We start from the raw sequence: 12,343 nt of genomic DNA, 5'->3' as shown, positions 1-12,343 counted from the left end.
GCAGAGGTTACACTCTTCCCTATTCTCCCCACACTGAGCACCGCAGAAGTAGATGTTACTGCCTTACCTGAGCTACTCTCTATGCTGCTATAAATAGCATGGCCCCCTCTGCACGCCAGTAGTTCAGGCATAGTGCCAGAAGTACATAAACTTCTGAGAAAGGTCGCAGAACATCTCTGCAGTTGCAGGACTGGCCATCTTGGCACCACAGGACATCCTGCACCTGCCTACCTAGCAAGGTTGTACTTTCTGTGGCACCTGGATGACTTCGTATTTTCTTAGTGGTGAAAATAGAAAGTGCTCAATTCTACAATGTTCTTTTGTGGTCCACCAGTCCAGCTTTTCAGCTTTACCTTCTCTGGGGTAGAATCATGTTATAGAACGTGAAATTATCAAAGGACCTTAGAGATCATCTACTGTAAACTCCCCCATGTAGAAGGTAGTTTTTCAGGTTATGTCTGAGCACTTCCTCACAAAGTGTTCTGAGCTTGGAGTCAGCAGAAATCTCTTTTCCCCTTCAGTGGTTCAAACCCATCCCCCACCAAGTGTTAAACCATTTCTCTACCATTCACTATATGTATGTGTTTGGTTTTTTTTTTTTTAACCTAAATGCATGACTTTAATCTTTATTATTTTCATTTTAGTTTCAACCCATAGAAAATTCAGACTGTCAAGACCTTTTAAAATCTTGCATCTGTTTGCATCTAACAATATATTAGGTTATCCAGATTACTGGCATTTAAAAATTCAGTGTGTATTCTTTGTGTACAAAATGTTAGTTCCTTTATCTTCTCCTTGAAATGACTTATATTAGTCTCTTTTTCCTCTTTGTTTTATAGATACACATAAGGTACCTTACAGAATGCCAAACATCCTTTTAAAGCATACAAGAAATAATACGTTATAATGACCAAAAGGTTCCTTATTTTTGTTCTTTATACTTAACTCTTCAGTACTTTAGAAATCTATGATTACATCAGCATGAGACATTCAGTTTATTAATGCCCTTCACACTTTACTAGGTAGATTATTGGGTTACCATATTTACTTGGTGATCTCATCAGTTTTCATGGATTCAGTTTTCATGAATTATCAGTATGCTGATAATTCTCAGGTCTACTTATCCAGCCCTAACCTCTCTCTTTTCACCTCCAATGTCACATCTCCAGCTGCCTATTATACCTCTTGTGCCGTAGACATTAGACAGCATGTGCCATAGACATCTTAAACTCAACATCTCCAAAATTGAACTCGTTATCTTCTCCCCTCAAGTCCTTCCTTCTTCCTAACTACTACTGTTCCTGTGGAGGGCGTGCCATCCTCCCGGTGGCCCAGGCTCAAACCCTAGGGGTCATCCTTGACTCTTCATTCTCTCACATCCCCCCATCCAATCGGTTATGAAGTCCTATTGTTTCTACCTTCATAACATCTTTCACATATGCCCTCTTCTCTCTTATACTGCTACCATGCTAATGTAGGCTCTCTTTACCTCCCCCGTGGCTGTTTGCAATAGCCTGCTGTTTGGACTCCATGCCTAAAGTCTTTCCACATTCTCCTCCATCGTCTACTCAGCTGTCAAATTGATCTTCCTGAAGTCTGATTTTGTTACCCTACTGTTTAAGTCCAGTGGCTCCTATCATCTCCAGGATCAAATAGAAATTCCTTTATCATCCAAAGACTTTTATTTTCTATCCCTCTTTTATCTTTCAGTCTTCTTACACCTTACTCTCTGCCACATACTTTGCAGTCAAGTGATATCAGCATCTTTGCAAATCTCCTCACCAGAAATTTCGTCTCCTGAATCTCTATGTTTTCACTGACTGTCCTGTATGCCTTAAATGCTCTGTCCTGATCTCCATCTCTTGGTCTCCCTTGCTTCAAATCCCAGCCAAAATCCCATCTTTTACAAGAGGCCTTTCCCAGTACACATAGAATGCACTTAATAAATGCTTGTTGTCTGATTGTGTGACCATAGACCTGCTGTGGTCACCTGGTGATGAACTCACCCAAACTTAACTAGGCTGGTTCTTTAGCAAAAGACTTTATTGGTCTATTATTTTAAGACTGAGTTTGATAGAATCTACTAGTACTTGTATTTGACCAGCATAGCCTTCAATGGCTTAGGGTCACCTTTATGCCATGTGAAGGACTAGATTAGATCTTCAGTGGGGTTTAGTTTTTACTATAGTGAAATTCATTTAATGGAAAACTATTTTGCTTTATATAAAACCAGTCTTTTTAAAGGGCTATACAAATGGCTTTTCTCCAAAGCAAAATTTGAAATTTTCAGAGACACTGGGTGTCAAAACAAATGATTCTTTCTCTTCTGTAGTGCTTGGGACTGCTCTAATAGAGATGCCCTACCTTGTTCCTTTCACAGTGTGTATCCCAATCAATAAGCAGGGTCAGTGATTCAGCAGAATTCATACACTATTGAAACAGTTAAGCCAAGTAACACAGGCTGACCCAATGGGACACACTTGATGAGTTATCTCATGAACAAATGGATAGCTTTTTTTCCATTCCCTCAATGTTACAAAACTGGTTCCTGTTGCAGAATACTTTTAGGGTGAATAAACATTGACTACATTTGCTAGTCTCTGACCCATTCTACTGGGTCTTGGAGGAGCTACTTCAACAGATAGCCACTCTTGTACTTTTTTGAAGTAATTGATGGCTGACATTCGCTTCTTCACCACCATCACTCCTTCTCCCCCTGCCCCACCCACCTCCTCCAAACCTGCAATTTAAATGTAGATTTTTATGTCTGAGAATGTTAGAATCTTAGTTAGAAGAAGTCTCTGTAATCTGAGAAGCTTCATTTTCTATTTTCATTGAACAAATGTTTGTTAAGCCCATATGGGTAGATCTTTATATTTGGTAGGTTGGGGGATATTGAGAATTATAAGCCCCCTCCCGTGTGACTTTTTAAAAATATGCCTTCTGTTAGGTCCTATATGTTTATGAGAGGGGGATTAGAACTGTGTTTTTAACAACCATTAGAACTGATGATTATCGTCCTTCAAAGCAATTTCCTTGGGAGTTGTACTTATTCTAATGAGGATGGCATTTGGACAAAACATACTTGGGTACCTTCACAGCCAGTTTATGGAAGGCTCAAGAAAACTGGTGTTATTTTATAGGTATACTTCCTTTTAAAAAAAAGTTGGCTAAAATAGATAACCTTGCTTGAATTTACCAGAATTGATTCTGAATGAATCTTGGCCATTTTCACCTTCAAATCCTAAAGCTTTACTTGCCTGAGAACATTGGAAAGGATGTAGGGAAAGCAATTCCCAAGGAGTTCCATGTGCGTTTTGAATAATGGCAGAATTGTAGGATAAATGTAATAGAGCCTTCCAAAACAACACAACCCTCTTCTTAAACCTCCTCCAAAGAGGGGATATTCTTTAAGAGTGGATGGATTTTGACGTGTTTGTTTAAAAACCTGGTCACATGGTATATGCAGTCAGACCTCTCAAAGAACATAATAATAGAGGCATATTTGCTGCATTTGTCAATGTGTCATTCCCTGTAGTACCCTTTGTATAGACTTGGTTACTCTGAAAGATTTCACGATTGGGGGTATCCTCTCTGTTTAGGGGGTTACAGTCTTTTACATCTTAGTAGCTATTTTTCATGAGTAGCTGTGAAAACAACAAAAAGGGAAACACCACCTGTTTGGCCAACATTTTGGTGACGATCCTCTTTATACTTAGCAAGGCTTCTCCCCAGCTCACAGCTGCACCATCCATACTATCCACTAGCTGCTGAAACCTTCTCAATTTGTTGGATCTCCTAGAACACATGTTCTACTGTCATAGGCTTTTATAACTCAGGCTCATCTCCATGCCATGATGAAATATTGGTATAGGACTTTAATGCAGATCCTTTATATATGAAATTTTTAAAAAACAAAAACTTTTAAATGAACAGAAATTTCATTTTACTCACTGTTTACATGTCATAAAGTATAAATTAATGTAACCATGTAAGGTCAGAGTTGCTTGAAATAAGGGACCTAATCCATTCTTACTCGGAACTTCCCTCCCCAGAATGTCACTTACCACAGCAGTCTGTCTGTAATCTTCCAGTCTTGAAGAAAATGTTGCAGAGCAGTATGTCTTCTAATGAGTTTTCTTGTTTGACTTCAGAAAAAAAAAATCAATAACTTAGACTTTAAAATTTTTCTCATTAGGAGAAAGGATATTGTAAGTTAATCTCTTGGTACCATCCTCATTTTCAGTATTAGTAAAGGCAGGAAATTCAAGTTCTCCAAATTTACCTTTTTGTGGAGTATCCTAACGGAAGAATCTGTATTTCTGAATTTGACTTACATCTTGTGCATACACCCCCGGTTCTAGTTTGTAAACCCCTTAGGCCAAGAATCCAGTTCTTTGTGAATATTTCCTGTTATGTGGTGAGCACAGTGTGCATAAGGAAAATTGTGCAAACGTCAGTGAGAAAAGTCTAGAACAAACATTGGCCTTAGTTCGTTTTCATGATATAGTAGAAAAACAGTAGGCTAATTAAGTGTGTAATAATGTTCAAATCATTTCCCCTCACTGGGCTTTAATTTCCTCACTTGAAAAATAAAGGAATAGATTTGATCTGTTAGGACTTTTCCTATTCTTAGATTCCGTTCTGTTGGCCTTTTGTCAATTTAATTAAACTAACAACTTTTCGGAGCACTTCTGAGTTGACTCATAACATTAAATACTTGATTATCTGCTTTGACAAAATATGCCACAAATAATTCAAAACCATCTCCAAATCATTTTTTCTGATATTAGATTATTTGATTTCATTCTCTCCTCAAGTTTATCTTTCTAAATATATTTGGCAGAAGCTGATGGTGGAGTCAGTTTTCATCCTTCTACATAAATTAATGTCACTGGAAATAGGGGATAAAGCTCTTAAAATGTGCTTAGTGGTAGAGGGAAGCCAGCCTGGGGTTAAAGTCTACTTTAGATAATCTATAATGTGAATAATTCATATTTTGGGAATAATTAGTTGGTTCTGTATGGGGGAAAGGAATTGTGTCAATTCTTTGATGTAGGAAACTGCCCTTACAAGTCAGAAATTATTCTGCAGCTTCTCATCCTAAGAGAGTTGCCTGTGTCACTAAGTCAGGGCTAAGGGACTTTAAGGGACTTGCCCAGAAGGACATAGTCAGGAAGTGCCTGGGTTAAGACTTGAACCTAGATTTTTCCGGATTCCCAAGTCCAGGTCTCTCTCTACTCCCCATGCTGTTTCTAAGTATAAATCACATCTGTCAAATTTTTCATGTAGCATATGTGATCAAAACTTAGACCTTTCTTGTTGGGCAAATTCATAATATTTTGACTTTATCCATAATATTTTGACTTCCTAGGATTCACTAGAACCATCAGTCTCAAAAAGTTCCACTAAAATTTCTCACTATTTAATAAGTCTTAGGTATGCCTTTTATTTTTCATATGGTAAATGGTTATTAAATACCAGTGATTTGCAGAGCTCTGTGCTGGGAGTGTGGTAAGGGTCAGATTTAGATAGAAAGTTTAGTACGTGTAACCTCGTGAAGTTTTCTGTATCTTGGTTTCCTTATGCACAAATAAAGCCATGTCTGTGGAAGCAGGATACATAGATAGGTAGGATTTGCCTGTCCAACAGGGTTTACAGCCTCGTTTTCTTATAGGTCTCTTTGAGCTCACTATTTTTGAGCTTTAAAAAGTGTGTTTTAATTTTTTTAAATCTCTCTGATTTTTTTCCCTTACACTTGAATGGGTCCCATTTATGCATTTGTAGATGCTTTATTTTCTCTTCATTCTTTTTTTTAAAGAGCAGCATAGTACAGTGCAGAGTGCTTTTCCCCATTTTTAAACCACAGGAACATACGGAATTGATCAACATAGCCATTTTCTAGAGCTGCTCAAGGGGCAGGTAGTGTGTGTGTGACAATTCCATCTATCTGACTTTATTATTATTACCATTTTATAAAGCACATTCAGATATGAAGCTAAATCTAGCTGCAGTATTTGATGTCCCTCTGACTCTTCGGCACTCCTACGTTTTTGATAGCCTTGTGAGGAAAAGGTACCTTGTTTTAGAAGTAAAATTCTGGGCTTTTCTATTGCATGCTTGTAACACTGACTTTTGCAATGTTTTTCAGGATTGGGACAGCTGCATTGGCCGTTCAGGTAGTGGGCAGTAATTGGCCCAAACCCCACTATACCTTGCTGATCACAGGTCTCTGCCGCTTCCAGATTGTTCAGGTAGTAAAGGAGAAACCATATCCTATTGCAGAAGTTGAACAGTTGGACCGGCTTGAAGAATTTCCAAGCCCATCTAATTCTCAGGAGGAGCTTGGAGAACTTTCTGAACAATTCTATAAATATGCAGTACAAGTAAGTTGTTTTAACTTACCTTTAAGCACAATGTTTTCTTTTTACCTTCATGGGCTATTGCCAGCAACTGTTTCCCTAGTCAGGGATAGCTTTTATGCCAGTTTCAGGGAAACATAAATTAAAATGACATTTTTGAGTGATAATGGTGACCCAGATAATTTCTAACTGACTGGGTGCAAAAAATATCTCCTACTGGTGAGCTGTGTTTTTCCTTTCCTTGAAAATCTCTATATGGAATCAGCAAAATACTTTAAAAATACACAGAAGTTCAGCAGGAGTCACATACTAGTCAAGTATTTTTATCATTACCATGCTAGATTTAATATATGCTGTTTTGTTTTTTTTAATTATGCATAATAGAAATTTAGTTTTCTTTTCTGCTCTTTGTGGATTGAAGTGTTTGTGTTTTTTTAGTGCTTGCCAAGTTCATAAAAAAAGGGCTTATCTCTGATGGATTTCTGCAGCTTCCCTTGTAACTATCTGTGTCCCACCACCATCCTAATCCTAACCCCGAAAGATTAATTTGGAAAAAATAAAAGATCCATAAATAAATTCTGGTGACTGAGCAAAGTTCAGCTGTCACACTTAAGTATCTTTGCATATGCTAAATTCAAATGTAAAACCTAGGACAAAGAGTTTATCTTGTGATGGGTGGGAAAGGTTGTCAGTGGTGGACGTTTTCTGTATCTTGATGGAGAGAATTGAAATGAATGGAACTCCTTTCAAAATACAGTAAAATCTTGATTAATTGGAAAGGTGGAAAAGTAGAATGTAATAGCCCAGTGTTTTGTACATTCATAAGCATGTCAGTTGAAACAGTCCACGGATCTCACTTTTTCTCAACATAAATGAAAATGTTGGCTAGCTAGTTTTGCCCTCTGGTTTTTAATAAAACACTTGGAATGGCAGACTCTGAAATTTATGACTTTTGCATTGCCAACATTGTCAACAACTGTTTGTTTTTTAAAATATATGTTCCTCATTTTTCTTTTGAGAAATGTGTTAGTATCATTTAAATTATGCTGTTCTTAAATCCTTTAACAAATCCAGTGTGCTGTCATTGTTGTATGTGACTCTCCAGAGTTATGGTTCTTTATCCTCTGAGACTCTGGGGTGTGGAACCTGTGACCTCAAGGCCACGTGTGTCTTTTCTAGGTCCTCAAGTGCAGTCCTTTGAATCCAATCTTTGCAAAGTCACCCACCCCTGCATTCAGTGATTGTCACCTACTGTATGCATAGCACTATGCCAGAGGAGGGACAGGCAGTCTTCATTGTTGAAGTCTTTATAGCCAGCAAATTGATAAGACAAACACAAGGCTGACATACAGTATTATGCTGTATTTGGCTGAGAGAGTTGCAAGTCAAAATGCTTTGAGATCCCTTCTGATGGAAGATTGTTGACTAGGGAGGTGAGGGAAAACTCATGGAGAAGGTGGTGTTTGAATTGGGCTTTAAAGGATGAGTGGGATTCAGCAGGTGAAAGGGTCAGGACTAGAGAGAGATTTTAGGAGAGCGGTATATTTGAAGCTGTGGAAATAAATGAAATTGCTAAAGGAGCGTGAACCAAGTCAGACTCTTGGGGAAGTTATCAAAGGTTTGGTTAGGGATGTAGGGGTGATGTTTCTGAACCTGAGGGGAAAGAGAGTAGGTAATAGGTGGTAGTGGTCCTTGTCAGAAGCTGTCTAGAAGGCTGAAGGCTTTAAAGAAAGTTAACAGGGTTTGGTGATGAGGTCTTTTGACCTTCTGAGAGAGCACTGCAAGTAAGGGAGGGGAGATAGGAACAGGACTGAGCAGATACCTAAAGGCAAGGAATGGAAAATGTGACCTCAAGGAAGCAGAAACGTTCATTTAAAAAAATGGAGTCAAAGAGACCTATAAGACCTCCTGAAAGAGGAAGAGAGATAAGGGCTAACAGCTGGATGGAGCATTTTGAGGAATGGGCTTTGTTTGGGCGGGGTGAGTATCTGTTTATGACTTAGGAAATAAGAGCCTGAATTAAGGCATATGGGATGAACCAGGGAAGGCAGATGAGAGAACGAGAGAATGGATGGCCAGTTTCAGGAGCCCATTTAAGAATGGTATAATGAGGTTTTGCTCTGAAACATGTAAGCTCCTACAGGACAAGGAGCCTCTGAGCACTTTAACATTGGCAATGCCCTCTCCAAAATACATTATCTCATTTGAGCTTCCCAGTAACTCTTTTTCATTTTTTTCTTTTCATCTGTTTCTTCTTCCATGACTGTTACTTATATGGAAATATGTTTTTTACATGATAGCATGATAAATTATATCAAACTGTACACCATTTTCAGGAGAAGGGGAGGGGAGGGAGAAAAATTTGGAACTTAAAATCTTGTAAAAATGAATAAAAATTTTTTTTCTTGATATGTAAAAGGGAAAAAATGCTATTTAAAAAATGTTTATTTTTATCCCTGCTAATTTACACACCATTAAGGGGCAGCCAGGTGGCTCAGCGAGTAAGAGCACCAGCTCCAGTGTCAGGATGACCTGGGGATCAAATCCAGGCTCAGATACTTAGCACCACACCCAGAAATAACTGGCTGTGTAACCTTGAGCAAGTTACTTAACCCCGATTGCTTTAAAAAAAAAATCTACAAACCATTGTAAAACAATCTCTAGATTCACCTTTAAATGACTTTCTTATTAGTATTTCTTAAGCTTCATCATCTCCAGGAGCTCTATTTATATCAGGTAAACTAGTTTGAGGATCCTCACCTACTAGGATTTTGTGTAATTTTCCATGTAGAGTATGTAAGGTTTACTACTTTTTTAATAACCAGGAAAAATGAGTAGTAGATATATGCTTATCATTTTATCTTAGAACAAAAGCTCCTTGATTCTAGGGATTGTATCTTCATGTGCTGTGCAGTCCCTAGCACAGCGTGATCATGCCAGTAAATGTTAAAAGATCATGCCAAAAATTGCCATCCTCTGTGCTAAGTGGAGTAGAACTAATTCTCAGGATGGAAATAGAGTAGATGAATTCTTGAAATTCTATCCAAATTCCAGAATAACTGAATTTGAGTTAGGAGGGAAGCTTGAAGTTCATCTGAACAGGAATACCTGAGTAGGATTCCCCTCTCTGGCATTTTCAATAAGTGGTCATACCTCTAATCAAAGGCTTGTACATCATCTCCTAAGACAGACTATATTCTACTTTTGGATAGCTTTCATTGGTTTTCTATTTAGTTTTATTGATATCTTCTGTTTTTATTTCACCTTCATTTTTCAATAAATCATTCCCATTAACAGAAATAGGAGGAAAAGGGTGGGCCACAAATTAATAATTAATTATTAATATAATAGTATAATATTAATTAATCTCAGGGTTCAAAGTTTTATGAATTACTCAGGACTCTCCTCCTTATATATCATGAATTATGTCTCAAGAAGAAAACTGGAAGGCAATGCATATGGAAAACGTCATCCAGTTCAACATCTAGCCAAAGGAGTTTGAATCACTGCTACAACATAACTTATAATTGAGCAAAACATTTAACAACTTGTCAAGCATTCATTAAATGGCCACTATATATGAGACACTTGGATGGCTTCTGGTAATCCAAAAACTTCTTTTTTTTCCAGGCCAATGTATGTGCTCTTTAGAAGTTTCCATTCTTATGGAGTTTGCAATGGGGTGAAGAGATAGGGCAGATATAAATATAAGGATAATAAAACATAAAGTATTTGTGGAATTGAAGGAAATTGCTGTAGAAAAAAAATGAAGAGAGAGAATACTTTCACCTAGAAAATGAGTGAAGGCTTCAGAGAGGAAATTGAATCTGATTTGAACACTAAAAGGCATAAAGGATTTTAAACTCTGATGTCTCCTGATGAAGAGCTCCCAGAGGATGATTTCTAGATTGAGAAACCAAAGAATGCAGGACCTATGGATTTAATTGGACCAGAAGCACCCATGACACATACCTCTCAAGATGATAGACCTTTGAAACATGGACACGCTTTGTTGCCAGGGGAATGTGCGGCCATGGCCCAATATGTCAAAGCTGGAAAGTGAATCCCTTGAAGAGGAGAAATTGGTCTGACCAATGAAAAGAATGCATCATTTGAATGCTCAGGCTATGTAATACGTGGTAGCGGGCACTGAAAAATGGGAGCTGCGTGACTTCAAAAAGAAAACAGATCTACAGCACTGTTGAGAAGTGACTTCTAGCATCCTTTAATCAAAAAGAGAGAAGGAAGAGAGAAGACAAAATTCTAGTAGTTTTTGAGAAGTGTATAGAGAAAGACAAAGGGAAAGGATGAAAAATAAGGACTTTATTAGTAGTATAGTCAAAAATGTTGAGAGAGGGGCGGCTGAGTGGTGCAGTGAGTAGAACACTGGCCCTGGAGTCAGGAGGACCTGAGTTCAAATGTGGCCGCAGACACTCAACACTAGCTGTGTGACCTTGGGCAAGTCATTTAAACCCAATTGCCCTGCCCTCCCCCTCCAAAAAGCAAAAAAAAAAAATGTCAAGAAAAAGTGTTTTTAAAACCATCTTTTTTTCCTATTGAAATATAAGCAAAGTTTACAATGAAAAAATAAAATAAAATAAGAGGCAGAGATAAGGGAAGGGATTCCAGGTGTAAGAGACAATCTGTATAAGTACCTAGAGACAGAAAATTGCATGTTGAGTTTAGTAAGCAGGGTGAAAAGGGGACTAACATAAAATAAAGACAGGAAGGTAGGTTAGAACCAAGTTATGTAGGCTTTAAATGCCAGGCAAAGGAGTTCAAATTTTATGCTAAGGTAGAATAGAAACAATTTGGAGTCGCTGAAGTTTTTGAACTGGAGTGTGGCATTGTGACCTTTTTTTTTTTTTTTTTTGGCAGAAATAAGGAGGAGACTCAAGGTGGAAAAATCAATTGGCAAATTGTTAGACAGTAATTAGATCAGATGAGAGATGATGGGAAAGTGAAATAAGAGGAACAGTGTGAGAGTTGCTGTATAGATAGAAAGGATAAGGATTAGCAATTGATTGACTTTGGGAAGGTTGAGGTAAGTAAGAGTATGACCCATGAACTATCCATAGCATGTGGACCTGAGTTACTCTGAAGATGATGTTGCTCACCATAGAAATAGAGAGAAGTGGGGCGGCTAGGTGGCGTAGTAAATAGAGCACCGGCCCTGGAGTCAGGTGGACCTGAGTTCAAATTCGGCCTCAGACATTTAACACTTACTAGCCATGTGACCTTGGGCAAGTCACTTAACCCCAATTGCCCTCCTAAAAAGAAATAGAGAGAAGTTAGGAAAAGGGGTGGGTTTGGGTGAGAAGGTGAGTTCAGTTTAAAAGGGGAGAGATAGAACTAAGGAAAATCATTAGGTTGTCTGAAGAAAACCCTCAGAATTTAGGATGGTAAATTAATTTAGGTAGTATCTTTCCACAACTGGATTCTATTTAACTACTTCATATTTATTCTCTTTTTTTTCCCAAAAGTTTTATTTTAGACTCAAATACCAGAACACAAATAAAAAATAAAAAAAGAAGTAAACACATATCATAAACTTAAATACAAAGTTAGAAAGAAATAAAAGTATGTCATGTGCATAACAGAGCATGAGAGGATTCAAAATATGTAACAATACATTTTCATTTCAAGAAAAAAAAAATCCTTCCCATCTCCCCAACCCAGAGAGTCATCCCTTATAACAACAGCAGAAAGATTTTTTTTTAAGAAGGAAGGAGCAATTTAAAAAAGCTAACCACATTTCCCAAGTCCAGTAGCATATGCTGTATTCTCATCCATGATTTGTACCTCCCACTGAGGAGGGAGGCAGTTGTGGACTGTTCTCATTGTTTTTTGTTTTTGTTTTTTATTTTCCTTAATAGTATTTTATTTCTCTTTCCAATTATATGTGAAGATAGTTTTTAGCATTCATTTTTATAAACTTTCGAGTTCCAGGACAGCAAGCAATATGATATAGGCCACACATG

General features: G+C 37.7%; 1 protein-coding gene across 1 annotated transcript in view; it reads left to right on the top strand.

Annotated features, from left to right (window-relative positions):
- Positions 1-12,343, top strand: part of LONP2 (lon peptidase 2, peroxisomal) — a 125,630-nt gene that overhangs the window by 3,321 nt on the left and 109,966 nt on the right. Inside the window, exon 2 of the mRNA XM_069082548.1 lies at positions 6,152-6,386. Within this exon, the coding sequence (XP_068938649.1) occupies positions 6,152-6,386 (235 nt within the window). The remainder of the gene's footprint in view (positions 1-6,151; positions 6,387-12,343) is intronic.

This window comes from Petaurus breviceps, unplaced genomic scaffold, assembly GCF_028583685.1.
Source record: "Petaurus breviceps papuanus isolate PSGF00001 unplaced genomic scaffold, PetGlider_PUasm1.0 171, whole genome shotgun sequence".
Classification (NCBI taxonomy): domain Eukaryota; kingdom Metazoa; phylum Chordata; class Mammalia; order Diprotodontia; family Petauridae; genus Petaurus; species Petaurus breviceps.
The sequence above is the reverse complement of the archived record's forward strand: the minus strand, read 5'-3'. Positions and strand labels throughout refer to the sequence as shown.